This window comes from Mastomys coucha, unplaced genomic scaffold (genome assembly GCF_008632895.1).
Source record: "Mastomys coucha isolate ucsf_1 unplaced genomic scaffold, UCSF_Mcou_1 pScaffold7, whole genome shotgun sequence".
NCBI classification, from domain to species: Eukaryota; Metazoa; Chordata; class Mammalia; order Rodentia; family Muridae; genus Mastomys; species Mastomys coucha.
Genome location: NW_022196913.1, coordinates 28,307,896 through 28,330,146, shown reverse-complemented (window position 1 = coordinate 28,330,146; position 22,251 = coordinate 28,307,896). Strand labels below are relative to the sequence as shown.

Sequence of the window (22,251 nt, the reverse complement as noted above, 5' to 3'; positions counted from 1 at the left end):
GGTAGAGTTGGCCTGATTGAATTATAAAAGTTAATGTTATTTCTGTAGATAGTCTGGTTTTGAGTAGAAAGGGGAAATATAGAGAGACAATAAAATCAAGGTGAAATCTGTTGGTTTTCATATTAAATAGGACAGCCAAATATTTGGTCTGTTCTGGTAGTTCAGATTGTTGGGAACTTGACAAAATCAAATTTGCCATATGGTGGGATACTTATCCATAAGTTAGTAGTTTTCAGATACTCCATTTAGGATGAGAAACAATTTAGATATTGTTTAAAGAGTTGTGGATTCTGGGGGTAAGATTTTCATAATAAAGACATTGGATTGAGAAAGAGCTTTGCCCAATGGAGGCTTTTGAACAGGCTGCTTGGGTGTCTGAATTGGCCTAGGATGACTTAAGGCATCATGGGTGAAAAAGTGGGCTGAACTTGTTTGAGGGCCTGTACTGGCTGATTTTATGTTTCAACTTGACATAAGCTGAAGTTATCACAGAGAAAGGAGCCTCAGTTGAGGAAATGCCTCCATGAGACCCAGCTGTAAGACATTTTCTCAACTAGTGATCAAGAGGGGAGGACCCAGGTAGTGCCATCCCTGGGCTGGTAGTCTTGGGTTCTATATTTTATAAATTTTAAAGAATATGACAAAAAAAGATATTGTAAGTATTGAAGGTGGGGGCTCTGGGAGGAGTGGGGGTACAAAAGGGAAACAAGAATGTGATTTAATTCTATTTACTTAAAGTACGTTCTTAAATGTTAACAAATTCAGATAAATTGAAATCATATAACTTTTCTCATAATGCAATAAAAGTTAATAAATAAATAAATAAATAATAAAAAATGAAAAAAAAGAAAAAAAAGAAAAAAGAAAGAAAGCAAACTGAGCAAGCCAGTAAAGTAACATCCCTCCATGGCCTCTGCATCAGCTCCTGCTTCCTGACCTGCTTGAGTTCAGTCCTGACTTCCTTTGGGGATAAACAGCAATGTGAAAAGTATAAGCTGGATAAACTTTCCTCCCTAACTTGTTTCTCAGTCATGATGTTTTGTGCAGGAATAGAAACCTGACTAAGACAGGGCCTTTAGGAGCCATGATAGCATAAGGAAAAAGCATGGGAGTCAGAAACTGGAGTTTCTTACTGTGACTATGGGAGTGGAGATGAGTTATCTAACCTTCCTGGATCCCATTTTCTTGTGTACCTGTTATCATGAGATAGTTGTAGTCATGTTCATATCTGCCCTGTGTTTAGCATTGTGATTGGGTATTGTAGCTCCTTGCTAAAGTAGCTGTATGGTAAAAATTTGTTTCATAAATATAGAATAAAATAACTGGATAAATGGATGAGAGAACCCAACCATGAAACTGATTAGTCTTGTTGAGTACCAGATCACAGTGAGGAGGAAGAGGAGGAAGAGGAGGAGGGGGAGGAGGAGGAGGGGGAGGAGGGAGAAGGGGAGGGGGAGAAGGAGGGGGAGGAGGAAGAAGAAGAGGAGGAGGAGATAGAGAAAGAGGAGGTGGAGGAGGAGGAGGAGGGGGAGGAAGAGAGGAAGAGGAGGAGGAGGAGGAGGAGGAAGAAGAGGAGGAGGAATAGTTGTTGTTTTACTAGTCTCTGACCATCCATATTCACATATCCACACATTCATGCATATACATGATTTACAATAAACTTTTAAAAAATACTATTAACATGGAGACATTTACTTAATTCTTTGCCATTTCCCCTTTCATCTACTTTAATAAGTTCTCCAGACCAACCATACCATTATGGGACTGGTCCCTGTTGAATTGCAAAGCATTCTTTCCCTTAATATTCTTATTGTAATAGAGAATGATATAGAGCTATTGGTTCGGTAATGACATATGCATGTAGGATGTAGCTCAGTGTCTGGTCCATAGTGAAAACTGTAACAAGACCCTCAGTGTTATCACTGGCATGTAGTCCTTAGGTCTCCATATGGGACATCCATCACTGCCTTGGGAAGGCCTTTTGCTTTTCTGAAGAAAGGGTAAGAGGGACTTAATGCAGACCTGCAGCACTGCCAAAGCACTGCTTTTGTTGCTGCACCAAATATTTTATCTCAGACTCACACTACCTATTACAGTGCCTTAGCTTATACAACAGAAGTTTGTTTCCCATAGTTACAGATGCCAGGAAGTCCACAGTTCAGGCCTGTTTCATAGGTGATGATACCCACTTTCTGGAGTGTAAATGGCTCCATTAGATGTGTCTTTATATGGTAGAAGGGTCAAAGTAGCTCTCTGGGACTCTTTTTTCAGGGCACTTGATCCTATTCTTCAGTGTTTGCACCCCTAAGATATCGCCTCCTTCCAAACATACCTGCTATACCATCACATTGTTGGATATGTTTCAATGTGAACGAGGGTATGAGGTTTGGCACCGGCTCAGACCACAGCATTCTAGTCTGTTCCTTTAAGAGTAGCACACTCAGAGACTATATTTGTGCAGTGGTGTTCCAAGGTCTTCATGGAGATGCATAGTGGGGATGTTCTCTGACTAGTTCTTGAGAGAATGTGTGCATGGTTTGAGTGTTTCATCTACTCGGGTCTCTGTGTTGCGTAGATTTAGAACACTCAAGTGAAATGTTTTTTTATAAGACTTACAGAATGGTCAACAAGTGTTTTCTGTTGCAGTCCACAGATGTCTGTGAACAGATCTTGAGGGTGGTGAGTAGGTCCAATCGACTGGAAGAGTTGGTGTTGGAAAATGCTGGACTCAGAACGTGAGTATTTTCTTGAATATGTGAATGTGTTGCTTTAAAATTTTATGCCATTTGCTTTTTAAATTAGTACATGGTCTTTTAAAAAGTTGAGGTGCACATGTAACAATGTTTTTCCTTCTGAAAAAAGAAATAAAGTAAATCTTAATTATAGTAACAAAATACACAACTGAAGCAACTTAGGGGAGGGTTTGTTTAGACTTAGCATAGATGCAGGTGCAGTGTATCATGGATTGTGGCATGGAAGGCATGGTGCTGATGGGCACGTGTGTGGCTGGTTATATGCTTTCAGGGATCAGGAAGCAGGACAAAGACCAGGCTATAACCATGCATCCTCAAATCTATGGCTCTGTGTTAGCCCACTAAGCTTCAATTGCCAAATGTTCTTCAACCTCCCTAAACAGCACTACCAGCTGGGTGTGGGGGCATATGTTAAGCTCCATGAGGTAGATTTCCACACACACAGATCCCAACACAAATCAACCAACCAGCCCATGATGTTGCCATTATCAGTTGTCTTAGTTAGAGTTTTACTGCTGTGAACAGACACCATGACCAAGGCAACTCTTAAAAGGCAACATTTAACTGGGGCTGGCTTACAGTTTCAGAGGTTCAGTTCATTATCATCAAGGCCAGAACAAGGCAGCATCCAGGCAGGCATAGTGCAGGAACTGCTGAGAGTTCTACATCTTCATCTGAAGGCTGCTAGCAGAATACTGCCTTCCAGGCAGCTAGGACAATAGTCTTAAAAGCCCACACCCACAGTGACACACCTAATCCAACAGGCACACCTTCTAATAGTACCACTCCTTGGGCCAAGCATATGCAAACCATCACATCTGGAAAGCCATGAATTTGATAGCATATTCTGCTCCTATGTTGAGGGACATTCTGAGGGAGGCCCCATAGTGTAGTGATTAAGTGTATGGATCATAGTAAAATGTCTCATGCTTTAAGCAGGGAATCTAGAAGGTCTACATTTCCATGTCTTTATCTTTGAAATGGGATTAGTAGCTGCGGATGCAAGAGTAGGCAATTTCATGTGTGTGCAGTACCTCAAAACATACCTTTCTTTGAAGATGCCTGTGCAGTCTACTACCGTAGCTTTGAGTTTTGCAGATCAATCTGTTTTAGTCATTTCTCCCAGTCTTCACCAAAGGTTTAATGTCACTCCTGAGTTTTATTCTGAATAGCATGAGTTAGAATCTGTTAGAACAAAAGGCTTTATTGTTGTTAATGAGCAAGGCAGGTATTGTGTAATCCTAGCACTTAGTGTGCTATTTCAGGTTACAATATAACTAAAACAGTGATTCTTTTTTCTTTCTTTTTGTGTAAAATAGAGTGCTAGCAATCGTGCTCTTTAACTTAGTAATTAATGCAATCAGTTTTACACGTGAGTGTTACAGGAAATGAGAAATAAGATACAGGGAAGAATCTATTAACATTTTCAAGAAAGCAGGTTTGCTGTGAAAAAACAAAACAAAACAAAAATAAACAAACCAATCAGGAAGGGTCAGTGGCACTGGCAGCAGCGTTCACCTGCGTGTCTAGAACTGTGTGTGTCACCAAACACCCAGGGTGAGGCTGAGAGACCACTGGTGGGTGGGGGGAGGGGCACAGTAGTTAATGATACAGTTCTTCATTCCTGGGAAGTCACAGTGGCTAGAGCATGAAGTAGCCGCTCATACTTGTCTGTGCTAAGGAAGCAGACAGCCCACGGGAAGGTGTGGTCCAGCTTTAAACCTACAAGGCCACACCCAGTGGGCAATGTAGTCCAGTGAGGTTTTCACCTCTTAAGCATTTTCCACAACCTTTTATAGTAGGATCAGTAGACGAGGGCAGAATGAACCTGTGGGGAAGTTTTCATAGGTAAGCCAAGGGGAAAGTGATGTATTTTTAGGTTGCATTTCATTTTAATCCTTAAATGGTGTATCTAAACAATTCACATCTGTCCATCTCTCATGCCTTTGGTGTTCACTTGCAGAGATTTTGCACAGAAATTGGCTGGTGCTCTAGCACATAATCCTAACTCAGGACTTCACACAATCAACCTTGCTGGAAACCCGCTGGAGGATCGAGGTACTCCATCATACATAAGGCCAGGGATACCAGAGGTGTAGGACCACTATTGTCCTAGTCTGTGCAGAGCTGGGGAGTAGTACTAACTTCAGTTAAGTCACCTGGAGCCCTTACCACACCTACCAAAGTCTTCTACATGAACCTGGAGTCCTCCCCATACCGCCCTCCTCTAAAACACTGAGAGACCTCCCCACACAAACTTGGAACCTTCTCTGCATCCACAGAGTCCTCCCCACATCTACCTGTAATTCTCCCTCACCCAGGTGGAATTCTATATCCACACTCACCCTAAGTCCTCCTCGTCATCACTGGTCAACAGTAAACTAACTTCCTTTGGGCTGTAGGACCCAGGTTCCCTATGCTTTTGCTTACTGTTGGTGAAGACCACCGCCAGATCTGACCGGCAACTTGGTTCAGACCTTCCACCTCTCACATGGCTGTTTGTGATGCAGAGCCAGCTAGAACTTGTCTCCTAAGCCTTAGTTTCTTTCCTCTACCTCTATGAGAGGATGACCCATTTAACGCATACCCACCTGGGCCCTTATTATTTTTTTAAACAAGAGTTTTGCTTTGTAGCCTAGCCTGGTCTCAGCTTTGTACTTTTGTGCATCTGCCTCAAAGGTTCTGAGAATCCAGGTATGAGCCTTGATACAAATCCCTACCTTCCTTGTAGATGTTGAACATAGAGCCTGTGCATGCAAGATGCATGCTGAACTGCTAAGTGCCATTCTCAGCCTATGGTTTCTTTGTAGATGAACTTAGAGTTCATTAATTTAATAATCATGTGGTGAACCCCTCTGTCTTGCTCTGCAGAAACTATTCACGGAGGAGGCTAGTTTAGATCTGTGCCCACCACACATACTTTTTAACACTTTGTAAGATTTGAATGTGTGCTTATGGTGAGATTGAAGGACCCAGTTTATAAGGAGAATGATCCATCACGCATGTTTGCTTCTAGGGCTGGGGCATGGCGGAGTGGAGCGCTTGACTAGCCTGTGTAAAGCCCTGGGAACAATCCCCACCCCTACAAAAAAAAAGCAATTCAAAGGAAAGTGTTAGCAAGTAGCGAAGGCAGCACCTGCAGTCGACACAGGAAGGGGAGCTTCTGGCTGAATTCTCCATCTTCTTCTCAGAACATTGATGGATGGGGTCGGAGTAGGAATCACTCTACCTCTGGAGGGAACATTTTGTGTTCATTTGCTGTTGGAAATGTTTTCCAGCCTTGTTGAATAGGGCCTTTCATCTTTCAATGTTAGGTATTTGATGAAGAGTAACTATTCAGCCGAGCTGAGGGCACGGAGGCACCTTTGCTTTTTTACTTTCTGACGGGGATGCTGCCTTGTGTGTAAAATAATTCCCTTGTAGCATTCACATGGAACCTCAGGGGTAACTTCCGTCATCTCAAGCAGGGAGAATGAAGGAAGGTGGAGGCTGAATCCAAAACTAGGTCTCATGGCAGGCAGCCTAAGAATGAGCCCAGGCTGTCTGTCAATAAAGACACGGGGCTGGAGTGTGGAGTTCTCTGGGGCGCTGTCGTTCTCTCTACCCACTCTGTTAGAAGTGGCAGAATGGGAAAGAAGCAAAGTGGAAACTGGACACAGCACCTCCTATAGTCAGGGCAGCTGTGTGGGCTTTGTTTGTAAGAGGTTGTATTTAGTGGCTGACAGGGCTGAGTCAGTACAGGGAAGTAGTGAGGTCCCCAAGGAGCTGAACTCCAGAGGACAGGCTAGCAGGGGACACTGCTAATCTTTAGGGAAATGTAAATTCAAAGCACAATGAGGTACTGTTTCATAGCTAGTTGTCTAGCTGTGATAAAAGTAAATGTATTTGAGGGTGTGAGGAAAGGAAAATGCCTCCATTGCTGGTGGGAATGGAGAGGGACGCAGCCATTGGGAACTTAGAGAGACAGGGTTTGTTGTTTGTTTTGTTTTTGTTTTGCAAGACATGATTTCGAGACAGGACAGTCCTGTCTGTCCTGGAACTCACTTTGTAAACCAGGCTAGCCTCAAACTCATGGAGATCCACCTGCCTCTGCCTTCTGGGTGATAGGACTAAAGTTGTAAGCCACCATACCCAACTGAGAGAAAGTGTTTTAGAAGGTAAAACATAAATGTTCCAAAGAACCTAGCAATTCTACTCCTGGTTATCACTCATAAGAAATGAGACAGTCTGCACAGAGCCTCTGCTATGAGTACAGGCTTATAGCATGAGACTCTCTCTCTCTCTCTCTCTCTCTCTCTCTCTCTCTCTCTCTCTCACACACACACACACACACACACACACACTTTCTCTCATATACACGCTCACAGACACATAAACACACATTCACATACAGATACACACACGCACACACACACTTTCTCACACACACTTTCTCACACACACTCACAAACCCATACACAAACACACACACAGATATACAGATACCCACTTTCACACACAAACACACTCACAGACACATACTCTGCAGTGTGAAAACAGCCTAGGATAAATTGACTGTGGTGCATTTGTCCCAGCAGCAGTGTGCTTGAATCTCAGAGAGGAGACACACCTAGAAGACCATAAGTTAGTGATGTGGGACTGGCAGGTGGAGGATGAGTCCCAGGCCCGTGTCCTTCACGCACTCATAGACAACTCGTCCCGTCGGTACTGTTTCTTCTCTTAGGTCCTCACCTGGGAGCCCCTATAACTCTTTTGTTTAATTTACTGTACGCTGCTCATGATATAACTGAGCATAGGTAGTTATGGTCTACTCCTGGAGTACCCACATCCTGTCATGCACCCTCTATGCCAGCGTCCTCCTGGCCCTTCCTTAGATGCACAGCATCTAGTGTAGGACTTTCATAAGCCATAAATATTTTCTTTAAATGGAGTTTGAATTTAAGGCCATTCTCTTATTTGCTTTTAAAAGTTGTTCTTGAAAGTCATGGTGAAGTTTATAGAGGGTTCTTTTGTGTGAGTGGGAGTCTATGCTCAACAAAGACGCATTCCCCTCCTCCTTCTACCCCCTGGAGACGCTATTTGGTATATGTTTTCATCCACATGTATCAACTGTGTGCTGTAGATACTGTTGTCATGGATCATTTTGAGGGCCCCTCAGCTCCTTGCTCACCAGATCGCCAATGTGTACTGCCCACATTCTGTCCAGTTTGGACACCTAAAAGTATTTTCACAGACTGAAGAGTCTTGCTCATTTCTCTTCCAAGTTCATTCACTGCTGTGTTTGCAACTGCCCTGGATGGCTGTCCACATTCACCTACTTCACTCTTGGGGTTGAGCATCCAGAAACAATTTTCATTTTTTTTTTTTTAAGGAGAGAGTGGAGGGAGGGGGAGAAATGTGTATCTTCAAATTTAAAGCAAGACTCTTGCCTCGCCTCCTGAGTGCTAGGATTATGATTATACCTCTATGCCACACAGGCTGTTCATTGATTCTTTTTATTCAGGCTGATTATCAAAATCAGTTTGGTAGCTTTTAAAATTATAGGTAGAAAAACCCTAGGAAATTTAGCTGTGTATAAATGTTGAGATTTCAATTGAGAGAGTAGTAACTTGATTTTTTCTTTTTTTTCCTATTTATTTCAAGACAGGGTCTCATGTAACTTAGGCCATCTTTGAACTCTTGTTTTCCCTGTCTTTTCTTCCTAAACACTGGAACTATAGGTGTGTGCCAACCATGGAAGTGGTTTTCAGCTTTTCAATGACAATGACTTATATTTTAAAACAATCAAAAGGTAGGGGTGGGGTCAGAAAGGAGGATTGTGACCTAGAAGAGAGACTGGGCCACGGAGATTATTTACAAGGGAAGTCAAACCTGAAGCAAACGGGATCTCAATGTGTTAATAGGTCAGAATTCTGAGACTTTAAGCACTTGATTTTGCCCCCTGAACCAGGCACTCTGAGAGCCACTTGGCAGTTCTCAGAAAGTTTGGCTGTTGGCTTGTGATGTGAATATTGATACATCAAACTCTGGTTATTTACAGCATGGGCCACTCATCATACCAGAGGCTAAAGGAGAGGTCTGCAGCCTTCAGATTATCATGGGCTTGTAGAGAGGAGACGTAAAATGTGATTTAGTGAGCAGAGAAAGAGAGTATTTGGTTGAACAGGTCAGACGGTGTTATATAGGCATAGCAGCTGTCATTGTCATCAGAGCAGCTGTGACTACTAGCAAGAGACCCCCCAGGCTCCAGGAAGGGCAATGATGCTGACCCTGCTGTTAATGGTAGGTTGAGGCTGAGGGTGGAACATCTCTGACGGGCTGGAGGCAGAGGCTGGAGATGCTCACTGGACACTTCTTATGGCTATGAGGCTGAAAGGAGAAAGGAGGCCAGATTAGATGAGCCCCTCTGGGGTCCCAGTATGGCCTTTCTCTATGTGTTATGAAACGGAGTGCCTTCATACTGTAGGGACAACTGCATTGCCTCTGCTATGGAGAGTAAGACCTGTAACCAAGTCTGCTCCATCAGGAGGAGAAGGGTGGCTGTCTTCTCTGTGGTATTAAGTGGTCTGTCTGCTTGATTAGTGGACTGTAGCGTGTGAGTATAGAGATGCCCCTAGAAGGGTTGAAGGTCTGAAGCAAGCATTACGGTCTCTGAGAACATCACTAAGGAATGACAGTGCCAGCCAGCTCAGAAACACATCTGTGGTGGAGTTGGCTGTCCAAATGAAATTTATTTGTATGAATGAAAAATTACGGTGGGAAGAGCGTATGCCTCCAGCAACACCTCTCCCCAAGCTGGGTTCTGATTTTTGGGTAAATTCCATAAAAGAGACAGGGCGAAGGAGATGCTCATGGGCCACTTCTTATGGCTCTAGGGAGAAAAGAGGATAGATTAGATGAGCTCCCTCTGGGGTCCAAAAGGTGGGGAATCCCATGAGAGAAGTTGGATAGTGAAGAGGAAGAAAGGGAGGTGGAAGTGATGGATGACACTTCTCAAGCCTAGCTTTCATACAGAGAAACCTTTAAACGAGCAGTGAAAATCTCCTGAGAATGCAGGATATGGGCTTGATGGTGTCAGTCTAAGTGCTCCAGAAGCAGAGAAATTGAGTAATATCACCACGTAGTCCTCCCGGAGACAAACACTCAAAACCCAAGGCAGTCCAAAGTGAAGTCACCCCTGATGGACTAGCTCATTGGAGCTCTTAGAGATACTGGCCTGGTATCAGCACAGAGGTCCCACAGGCATCAGAGACTGTAGGACAGTAGAGGAGGGACAGGCAATCTGAGGAAATGGGGCATGGAGGAGGCAGTGTTTGATGGTAGTGTGCGGTCTAGATAGGACCATGGCCATCAGAGAAAGAAGTTAGTTCATCAAGGACAGCGAGGCAGGGATGGAGCCCCTGGTGACATTGCTGAGCCCTGTGGTGGATAGTATATGATCTCTCTGAGGCAGGTGTCAGTAAACTGGCGTGAGGACCATTGGCAGTCAAGAGCAGGTGAGAGAACAGAAGGCTCAGCCGAGGGGCCACTGCTAGACACTTGGAGGGAAATGTGAACCAGGAGCCATAGAAATAAAATTGATAGGAGGTCAGGTGTGGAGCTTGAGAATCTTTGGAAAGCCTTAAGGCCTGACCAGCAGTTCACCAAGGGATAAAAGAAAAAGAAACCAGAGAGACACTGATAATTGCCACTGCACCCCCTGGTATGGAGGAAGGAGATCTCTAACAGTAGGACTTCCCTAATGAAGGGGCCACCTTCTCTCGCAGGCTAATGAGAGCATTGTACATTTATTGTTTGTGAAATATTAGGCTGTAGGAACCAGGTGGTCTGTGGTTCCTGGTGGCCCCAGGAGCTGAGGCAAGATGATTATTCTTGACCTAGAGGTTGGCAGCTTTCTTCCCTGAATATGCTGTGTAATTCATCTTCCCCAAACAGAGCTTGTTTGCCCACCTAGGGGCCCCCTCAGCAGGTAGGGTGGCCTGTGGAGAGGCGTTGGCTAGCCACAACTGAACTGTAGTGCCAACCAGTAGTCTGCTGAATCTAAGGGGACGGGTGCCTGGTGCAGCTCTGAGCTAACTTAAAGGTGATTTACATTCCCACCTTACTGCTATTTATTTTACAAGGGGTACCCTGAGGTCCTAGTGTTTCTATTTTGACCATCAGTGGTGACTCTTATTTGATGTTCAAAATAAGATGATAGAAATAGCCCCTGGATTGTTGCTTACGTTTTTTGGTGGCTTTTTATTATTTTTTTTTTGTTTCTTAAGTTGTGATAAATGAACTTGATTTGATTCTGGGCTCCCAATTTTTGCCAAAGTTGTGTCAGACAGTACTTAACTTCTCCACGTCTTAGGAGTTTGCTCATGTTCAGAATAGTTAGTGATGATAGTGTTCATACCAGGGGATGGTCTGAGAAAAAGAGGAGACAGTACCCTGAGGAGTAAGACCAGCCAGCCCATTGATGAGCGTTCAGGCATCCGCCCTTACTCGGTGACAGGCACAGCCTAGAGAAGATGCAGTGCAGGTATTCTTGCTCACACCTTAAGGGGGAGGGAACCCCTGCATCTTTTGTGTGTCTAGAACAGCAATGAAAGGGACCGTGTGTGCAGACCACCCCCTGCAGTTTCCTACCTCGCTGCTGGCCAGTGTACTGTGCTCAGTGAGTTTTGAGTCTGGCTATACAGGTTTCCTTCAGAAGAGGAATTAAGCAGCTCAGTGCTGTGTGGACAAGTTAGTTTATTCTATTATGTGTCAAAGTATTTTCTTAAAAGCTTTAGTGGTTCAAATGTCAAGTTTCTCTGTGGCAGATATAAAACAGCACTGTCTTCGACGGGCCATTTTAACCACATTTAATATCTTTATTGTTAAATAGAGTAAAGCAATATTTTAAGTCATGGGTTTGGGTTTTGGAACCTATAAGAGTTAGATACATTGACACCATTTCCCCTCCACCCAGCAATATCCCTTTATTTTCAAATTCTCTCTTCTTAACTCTGTTTTCTTTTTTCCGCTTTTCCCCTACGCTCTCAAAAGCTAATTCTCTCCCTGTTCTGTAGCCCTCTTTCCCTATTCCCCAATGCTGTGTTTTAACCCTGTAACTGCTTTACTCTCTTGCCCTGAAACTGTATAGCCCTATGATCCTGTAGGCCCGATAGCCCTGGAGCCCTGTAACCCTCTTGCCTAGTGACCCAGTAACCCAGCAGCCCTGTAGTCCTTTTGCCCTGTAGCGCAGGCTTTCTTTGAACCCACTACATGGTCCAGTCTCATATCAAGCTCACGAGGATCCTCTTGTTTCAGGCATTTGAGTGCTTAGATTTCAGGCCTGAGCCACGCTACACCTGACGTTTCTTTTTTTTGTTTGTTTTTGAGACAGGGTTTCTCTGTGCAGCCCTGGCTGCCCTGGACCTCACTCTGTAGACCAGGCTGGCCTCGAACTCAGAAATCTGCCTGCTTCTGCTTCCCAACTGCTGGGTTTAAAGGTGTGTGCCACCACCACTGGGCTCACCTGACATTTATTTGAAAAACAGAAGGAGTTCATTGTATCTTGCTTCTTTATTTACTCCCTTTCCGTTTTTCTCCATTTCTACCAACAGGAATTGGCAGAGATCTTTTTAAAAAGTTGTTTTCCATTTTATCTTATGAGTACGGGTGTTTTGCCTGCATGTTTGTCTGTGTGTGCATGGTGCCCACGGAGCCCAGAAGAGGGTGTCTGATGCTTTGGAACTGGAATTATTCACAGCTATGTGCTAGGATTGAAACTTGGTCCTCTGGAAGAGCAGCCGTTGCTCTTCAGCTGGCCATCTCTTCAGCTCTAAAGTCTAAGCATTTTAACACGTGATTGGATATATTTAGTGTCTGTATCTCTATTTATTTGTGTTTTGTTTTGTTTTGTCTTTTGACATAGGGTTTTCATAGCACATGTCCTTCAATCTGCTTCAGCTCTCCAAGTGGTGGCAGCCACAGTGCTTCTAGATGCTTCCTGAAAGACACAAAACAGGACTCATGTTTCCCTGTATCGCATTGCTAGAGCTCTGCAGGCAGAATTTTGCGAGCTTATTAACATAATGCTTTAGATTAGCCAGGGCCTATTGATCCCATTTCTCACCATGAGAATCTCTGTGACACCAGGGTGGCCCAATGTTGAAATTGTATTTGGTGTTGTAAGCTTTTAAGTGGGCATGTGACTAATAGGGTTAAATTTACAATGTCAAATTTAATTTGCCTGTGTATGGAAGTTAATAATTATGGATAGCAAATTAGCATATGAGACATTGTATAATTACTTTTTCATTAGATAAAAAATGCTTTGAAATAGAGGAAGCTAGAACAGTTGCATATTGAAGGGAAATAGACATCTTCTACATGATTTTTAAAACCTCCAGGGAAATAATGAAATCTCCAGTAGATGCTTTTAAAAAAAATACTTTTTTTACTCTCTTTTTTTTCTATAAAAGTTTTATTTTTTTTTAAAGATTTATTTATTTATTTCATGTATGTGAGTACACTATCACCGTCTTCAGACACCCCAGAAGAGGGCGTTGGATCCCCATTACAGATGGTTGTGAGTTACCATGTGGTTGCTGGGAATGACTCAGGATCTCTGGAAAAGCAGTCAGTGCTCTTAACCGCTGAACCACCCCTCCAGCCTTCCAGTGGATGCTTTAAGCAGCCTACTCTGCTACGATTCAAAGCTTTTATGCCCTGTTTTAGTCAAAGGATTGAATTGGATAGTTTGGGCCCAAAGTTTCATCATGTCTCCTGCCCTTTCTCTAATGATCTTGTTCATTTATGATCACTTAAGTCACTGGCAAGCCAGCGGCAGCGAGTGCAGAGCATCTGTTTCATTCTTTTCACCTGGCAACACCTGCATTCTTGTGCCTGCTGAGACTCTTACTTCAGTGCCACAGCAGGGCGTTAGTGTAGCGTGTAGAGCTCTCCTGACCAGTGTCTCACCCTTCTCTTTGCCTCTGGGGAAACATGTAACACTTCTCAGTGGTGTGTGTATGAACCTATAGCCTTTTTCTTTTATTCTCGACTTTCCACTCTCTCTCCTTTCTTCCTCTCCTCTCTCCTCCCTTCTCTTTATTCTGTTGAAGAAACTGTGTTAATAGACACCACATCCCGCCAAGGCAGACAGGAGCAGCTTTCATAAGGCCCATTAAAGAATTTGGGTTTTTTTTTGTTGTTGTTCTTATGTTTTTGAATCATCAAGAACAATGGTTCATTATAGTTTCCTCCTCTATGATATAAAACTATGTTTTAAAGCCAGGTGTGATGGCAAATGTCTATGATCATAATACTCAGTAGGTGGGGTCAGGAGGAAAAGGAGTGCAAGGACAGTCTGGCCTATGTGAGAAAAATGTTTCCAATTACATATTTTCTTATGCAGCCATTATATGTTTCTTGTCTGAAATTTCATAAAAAGATACTTATCTTTGCTTTCATTTATCTGCCTTTAATAATTCTCCCCACTTTACAATCCATTTAAAAGCAATTCAGAGCTATACATGACTTCGTTTGCATGTACTTGAACTTCTCTTGTGTTGCTCTACTATATTTCCAAAGAAAATATTGCTGGACAACTTATTTTTGGAGGGGGTACCTTCTTAAAAAAAAAAAAATGTGTTTACAGGCAATGGGTCTGCCTGGCTGTAAAGCACACTTACACATAAAGCACACGTCCTTTCTGTCTTTGATTTGAGTGTGGCCATTCATAGTCTAGCACGGTGTCTAGCATGTTTCTGACACAAACACTAATTTGCTGTTTAAAAACTGTGTCTCCTTCACTGGGGGGTGGTGGCGCACGCCTTTAATCCCAGCACTGGGAGGCAGAGGCAGGTGGATTTCTGAAGAAGTTCGAGACCAGCCTGGTCTACAGAGTGAGTTCCAGGACAGCCAGGGATACACAGAGAAACCCTGTCTCGAAAAACCTAAAAAAAAAAAACAAAACTGTGTCTCCTCAAAGAAGAAAGTTAGAATAGCTGAAATCAGCCGTCTGAGGTTTGGTGGTAATGTTTAGCAGATACATCTTTGTTCTAATAGGTATTACTTTAGTGTGACTTGGAGGTACAGAATGTGGCTTTAAAGATATAGCATAGTGATAATGTTGTAGAGTGTATTTCTGTAAGTAAAAAACATATGGTGGACAATGGCTCACTAAGAGTGGACAACGTTCATGCCTGCCAATTTCAAAGTGAGAGTCTGGCATTCCCCATTCTTCCAGTGTCACATTAAAAAAAAGGCTTTTTGTTTGTTTTGAGATAGGATCTCATTATGTAGCCCAGGCTAGAGCTGAACTCACAGTCCTCCTGCCTTAGCCTCTTGAGTGCTGGGATTACAGAGTGCGCCACCACACTCGGTTTCTACTTTTTGAAATAAATTCTCTCCTAGGGAGATAAGGCACATTCACCAAAGCCCATTAAGTCACCGTCTACTTACACTACTCACTCACAGTGGCCTGGATGGAGGAGAAAAGTGCTGACCTGGCCTCATAGCTCAGGCGGCTTTGCTCCACGGTGGATTGGCACTTCTGGTCCTGTCCTGTGCATGCATGTCTTGTCAGAGTGGAACCACTAGTATCATAAGAGAGGGATGGAAGAGGCAGAGACCAGAGCTACTCAGTTCCCTTGGAAGACATGTCTCTAATGATATGAGCGGCCTCTACAAAGCCTCACTTCTTAGAGGCCACCCCCAATAGTGCCATCCTCAGCACCAGGTCCTTTATTCAAGATCCATCAAAACCATAGCACCATGCTTACATTGCCACGAGTGTTTGCAACGTGTATATTCCAGTGCACCCACTACCAGGAGCAAGAAAACAGTGTTACTCATGAGACACTTTACCTGATGGGTTTTCACCCCGCTACTGCCCCGCCTCCAGAAGTGATACCTACACTCTGACATCTGTTTTGATAGATTAATCTAGTTGAGCATAAGTAGCAGAACTTTATAAATATTGATTTAGAGAGCAGGAAGTTGTAATGTGTTTGGCTGCTTTTGTTTCTGTGGAAAGGATTTTAGAGATTTAAATTCTTGGGCATGAGAGTGTGTAGCTCAGTGGTAGAGCACTTGCTCAGCACCTACAAAGCCCTGGCTCCAATCCCCAGAACTGAAATAGTTGCAGGTGTGTATTCTTGAAGATGTAGAAGGCTGTATAGGTAAACTGTTTCTCCTTGCGTGAGCTTTAGCTGTGTCTTTTCTAAGGAATTTCTCTACTTTCTTTAAAAATGATAATTTTTAAGCATGTCTTTTTGCTTTTTTTTTGTAGTGTCTGTAGGCCATTCACTAATAGTCTTTTATTAACCAGTCTGTGTGGGTTTTATTAATTCTGCTAGAGTTGTGAAGAGCTTCCTTTGTTAAATTTATTTTATCACTTTACATGACTCACCATTCTATTGGGTTTCATGAATTTTAATATCATAGTTTTCTTTCACTCAGTATTTTCTACTTTGATTTTCTGGCTTCATTTGCTATGTTGTTTATACTGCTTAAGGTTTGTGTCTCTGGAGATTGCCTGAGCACTTTCTATTAAGCTTCTAGTTTTCTTACACAGTGTCAGTATCGTTTAGGAAACACACAGCATCGCAGATCGAGAATGTTCCTGTCTAGTCTTTTATTTTTAAAGAAATACCTCACTATTGAGTCATACTTTATGATTTAACATATGGCCACCACTGGCCATTTCTGTGTGTATGTGCTTGTATGTAGGAATACATGTGTTTTCTCTTTATTTCTGTCAGACTCACTCAATATATTTTCAGAATGCCAGTCACAGCATACAGACTACAGTCCCTTCATTAGTGAAGTTTTGCATTTTTCTCTGGTCAGACTTGGGAAATCTAGCTAATTGTATTTTATTACAACTACGTAAGATTTGTTTGAGTTTGTGATTTTGATGTGTTATGCTTTTCCGTTTTGTCTTTTAAGCACATTTGTCTAGCTATGTCTCCAAGTATCTGATATTTTTATTTGGATAAGCCACTTTGACTTTTGGATATTTAAAACATTCATAGTCTTATGCAGTTTTTAAAATAAAATTTTTAAACATTAAAAAAATGATATCCCATCTCCTCTCCCCTGCCCCCACCATCCCATTACATGTGCCCTTCACCAATTTCTCTCGTGCTCCTCCCCAATTGTTCATTTTTATTACTGTTACACATATACACACATAAACAGGTACATTTATAAAATGCATACTTATATAGATTTATAAAATATCTATTAAAATATATAAACCTGCTGAGTCTGTTTAGCTTGTGCTTACGTTGTATCAGGCAGGGTTGGCCATTCTGTCCTGAATAACCACTTAAGGGACTCATCCTTTAAAGAGGCCAGTTCTCCCTCTTTCCACACTCATTACTGCCTGTAGGTTTTTTTTTTTTTGTCTAGTGGTAGGATCCCATGAGATTTTCCCTTTTGCATTAGGATATCAGTGGATAGTATTGTTGTTCAGGCTTGTTTAGGCAGCCAGATTAAGGAGTTATGGATGAGTCATTTCTAGAGATGCAATCTTGTAGCACTCATTCTGTCCCCTGGCTCTTTCAGTCTTTTTCTTTTCTCTTCTATACTGGTCCTTGAGCCTTAGGTGGAGTTGTGTTTCATTATGACCCGGTGTGGTTTTCTGTAATGATGTGCATTTGCTGTCAATAGAAGCGTTGAGGAGAAGCAAGAGCTACTCTTAGCTATTTGGTCTAATGACAAGATTTGGAATGCAGCGAGGGACTATGGTGGTCTATTAAAGTGACAGTAGTAAGTTTTCCTTTAAAATTCATGACTTCACTAGCCTCAGGTAGTTGGCTAGGTTTCTAGTAGCAGACATCATTTTCCTCCTATTGATTGGGCTGTACGTCCAATTAGACAGTGTTTGGGTACTGCCAGCATGGGCGCCACCATGCACCTCGAGGGATATCTTGCCATGCTGGACATTGTTATAGTTTATTGATGTTACAGTTGGATAAGGAAAGCCATTGATTGCTTCCCTCTGTTGGCAAGTTAGAGGTTTTTAGGCTAGATCTAGCTTGAATCTTTTAGTTCTGTGTCTGAAGTGTCTTTGTCAAAAGGTACTGAGTGGTAGGTGGCCAAGAGCAACAACAGTAGCGTAGCACTTGGACTCATCTGACCGACAACTTGAGTAGAAGTTTCTCATGTCTGGTACTGGTTTTTTAGAGAGACAGAGTCTATAATTCCCGTTGGGAGCATAGTTCACTTGCAGCCTGAGGCTGCTTGAAGGACCTTAGAAAGCACACACTTATCTGTTCCATATTTGCATTCATAAGAACACTTAGTTCCCTTGCAGTTCCTGAGTGCGTGAGCTGGTACTTCCAGTCTTTCACACTTACCATGAATGTTAGAGGACACCTGATTTTAAATATGAGAATTTCTTTGTGACTTGTCCCCCGATACGAACTGCAACTTGATGGAGTTTAAAGCTTCTCAGATACTCTGTTGGAGGTTGCTAACCATAAGCTAATTAAGCACAGGATCTCATCTGGTAATGGTGAATCTGTTGCTTGAGTAGTTAAAATTACTGTTCTTGACAACAGTAAAACAGCATCTGTTTACCCCAAGAGAAACCAACTCATTAAAACATCCCAAGAGAAGTTGTATTTTATTTACCTATTAAGAGACATACAGGTAGACAGACACATGAACACCAACACAGACACACACACACACATACACTCTTGCACAGAGACAGACAGAAGTTCTTTGTAGCTGCCTGGATTTAAGACTTTGTCTTAGTTTAGGAGAACTTGTTTAGTGCTACTTAATTTGACCTCTGAGAACATATCCCAGGTGATAACACATGTGCAACCTGAGCTACTTGAAGGACCTTAGGAAGGCCACTTATTTATTTTTTTAAACATTTATTTATTTTATTTATATGAGTACACTGTAGCTGTCTTCAGACACACCAGAAGAGGACATCAGATTCCATTACAGACGCTTGTGAGCCACCATGTGGTTGCTGGGGATTGAACTCAGGACCTCTGGAAGAGCAACCAGTGCTCTTAACCACGGAGCCATCTCTCTCTCCAGCCCCTACTTATTTGTTTATTATTTTATGCTTGTTTTGTGCATCTTCATGTGGATGCACATGTGGATGCCTATGCCTGTGTGCACATGTGTGCAACCCGTGTGGTAGAGGCCAGAGGCCAGTCTCCAGTGTTATTCCTCACGATACTGTCCAGGATGTTTCTTTGAGCTTGGAGCTCTTACTTTTATCTAAGCCTTGCATATGTGATGAGAATGGTCAGCAAGCTTCAGGAGTCTGCCTGTCTCTGCCTCTTCAGTGGTAGGAGCATGAGTGCGCATCACCATGCCTGGCTTTTTGTAAATGTAGTTTATGGAGGTTGGACTCAGGTCTTTATGCTTGTATATATTCAGCACTTACTGACTAAGACAGTTCACGAGTCACAGATTTGCTGTGAACAGTGTTATGACAGGGAGTATATAAGAATAAGGTTTTAGACACTGTCTCTGTGTGTGTTAGCGTCTGCTACTGCTGTGTGGGTAGCACAGAATGGCTACAAAAGAAGCTCTGACATCAGACAGAAAAGTACAACCCCTTTCCTGAAGTCATAGTTAGTATTTACACATTGCAAAACAGTCATGTGTCTAAGCACTTGAAAATTCTAATAATCTGTTTTTCCCCCCTCAGGTGTATCCTCTTTAAGTATTCAATTTGCCAAACTCCCAAAGGGACTGAAGCATTTGAACCTATCTAAAACCTCATTGTCACCTAAAGGTATAGTCTATGTACTTCATATTGTTTTTCTGACTTTTATACTTGCTGCATTTGGACAGATATCACCCTGCTATGTAATTAATTAAAATATACAGATTACATTATGATAGCAGTTTGGAAGTAAAGATATCATACAATTCAACTCTGATAATCATCTAAATGTAAAGAACTTCATTATAGAAAATAATATTGAAATATATATTTGCTGTCCTAATTTTTTAAGTTTTGAGCCACTAAGTGTTCACTCACTGGCTGCCTCTACCCTTGAAACTCACTTTCCTGAAGGCACCTGTTCATGTTTTTCTTGGTTCATTTTTGGCAAAAGATATCGACGTCCCCAACTGTCAGAGTGACCAGCGACTTCTCAGTCATCCTAATGCTGTGACCCTTTAATCTAGTTCCTCATGCACTGTCCTGACCTCCCCAAACCATAAAATTATCTTCGTGGCTACTTCACAACTGTAGCTTTGCTCCTGTTCCGAATTGTAATGCAATTATCTATGTTGTCTGAGGATCTTTTGGGGGGTCGTGGCCTATAGTTTGAGAACCATGAGTCATCTCGGTTTCCTTGAAATTTTGTCTATCTTCTTGGAATTTTGCTACTTGACTAGGTCAGTTTTCTAGGTGTTAATCTTTTTTTCTAAGCGTATAGAAGTTCTCTACATATATTAATATGCATTGTGCTCCTTTATTAATTATGGTAAAGTAGAAGGGCACAGTGATCATCTGTCCTTTGCAGGTCAGGCTTTGGTTGTGAGGTACCCTGTCCTGTCCGGCCAGTGAGGCAGGAATAGTGTAACTAACTGCACAGCACAGCAGGGCTCTTTTGTGTCCTTGGGTGAGGACAGCTTGACCCTACTCGAACCCGTGAAAACTAAAGTTTTCTTACTTGTCTCTTTCAGGAAAGGTAAGAGTCCATATTAAATATTGTTTTATAAAATAAGATCCATAGAATTTTAAACTGTCCTTGTAAGACATGTATCTTGAATTGTTCAATTTAAAACATACACGTTCCTTAGGGGCTCTGAAAGGTTTAGAGTTTCATAATTGTGGTTTTAAGTTTCTAACAAATGTAACATAGTTTAGTTCCTAGAAAACATGTATATTCATGGATCCATAATGGAAGACAGATTTTTTTAATCTCCCTATGGCCCCTACCACATGCACCCGTACTCACCTCAGACACTCGCGGCTTGATGCCTTTCTGGACTCACACAAGCATCCTGCTGGCTGGCAGATTATGTCAAGACAGGACCATCTGGTGCCACCTCTTCCAGCTGTAAACCCTCCAATCATGAATACCAAGCATGGTCAGAATCCCACAAAAACCAGAGCCGAGGATGGCATGCCAATCTGTGATGCATTTGGGTCATATGCCCTGAGTTTCTCCAGTACTGTAGCTTTGTAACTTCCTGCCATTCATGAGCTTATTAACACAGGCCTTCTTGTGTGAACATGGCTCACGAAGGGAGGGACCCTTCTGCTTCGGGAACATGAAGCTGGGCTGGTAACAGGGTCTCTCTGGAGTCTAGTCAGAGGCTGGCTACTTGCCAAGTGCCCCACTTGCCAAGGGCCTCTTTGCTGTCGGGATTAATTTGGCCTCCGCATTTTGGAGTTTATTTATTGGGTTTTAAAATGCTTCACTTAAATACATGGCTTTATAAATGATTTTTCTTGATGAGCGTCTGGTATTCTCCAGATATTTCAGACTTAGTCATTCCATTAAAAAGAGAACGGTGAGCATTGGGGACTGAAAAGATGGCTGGGAAGAAAGCAAAGCCCTTTCATTGTAAGAGTGAGGTCTTGAGTTTGATTTTCAAAACCCGCATGCAAAACAAAACAAAAGTAGACCTTGTGGCAGATACTTATCATCCAGCCCTGAAGAGATAGGGGGATCTGGGACTTATCAGCCCGTCAGATAACTTAATTAGTAAGCTTCCAGTCTGTGAGATATCCTGTCTCAACAAACCAAGTGGACAGCTCCAGAGGTTGACTTCTCTCCTCCACATGAGCACAGGTACCGCCTACACACCCACTCATACATATACACACATGAATGTGCACACACACAGAAAGATGGATATAGATGGCACCATAAAGAAAGGATGTTGCTCACTGATACGCGCGCGTGCGCGCGCACACACACACACACACACACACACACACACACACACACACATCTTAGTGGGAAAGGGTTTATTAGCTTATAGATTAGAGTCCATCATCAGAGGAAGCCAGGACTAGAACTCAAGCAGGACCCTGGAGGCAGGAATTGAGGCAGAGACCACGAAAGAGGAATGTTGCTTATTCACTGGCTCCCAGTGGCTTGCTCAGCCTGCTTTCTTATACTTCCTGGGACCACCTGATGATGGGCGGCACCACTCCCCATGGCGGGAATCTCCTACATCAATTATTAGTCAAGAAAATACCCTACAGATTTAACCTCAGAAGCTCTGGTAGGGGCATTTTCTCAATTGAGATTTCCTCTTCCCTGATGGCTCCAGCTTGTGTCAAGTTGAGAAAAAATTAACTAGTACACAAATGTGTGTGTGCATGCATGCACACACACACACACACACACAAACACACACACACATACTATCACTTAGGGGATACTGACCATGAAAGAAATCTGTACTCATGGTAGTATATGTGCCTTTTTGGTTTTATGTTTTTGATATGGGTCTCAGTATATAGCTCAGGCTTTTTTTTCTCCCCAAGTGTTTTTTTTTTTTTTTTTTTTTTTTT

At 42.6% G+C, this 22,251-nt stretch overlaps 1 protein-coding gene across 11 annotated transcripts in view; it reads left to right on the top strand.

The window, feature by feature from the left end:
- Window positions 1–22,251, top strand: part of Carmil1 (capping protein regulator and myosin 1 linker 1) — a 276,607-nt gene that overhangs the window by 152,342 nt on the left and 102,014 nt on the right. For all 11 annotated transcript variants that reach the window (XM_031358897.1, XM_031358895.1, XM_031358896.1 and 8 more), the window contains exons 10-12: window positions 2,647–2,735; window positions 4,717–4,811; window positions 19,417–19,503. In XM_031358897.1, the coding sequence (XP_031214757.1) occupies window positions 2,647–2,735; window positions 4,717–4,811; window positions 19,417–19,503 (271 nt within the window). The remainder of the gene's footprint in view (window positions 1–2,646; window positions 2,736–4,716; window positions 4,812–19,416; window positions 19,504–22,251) is intronic.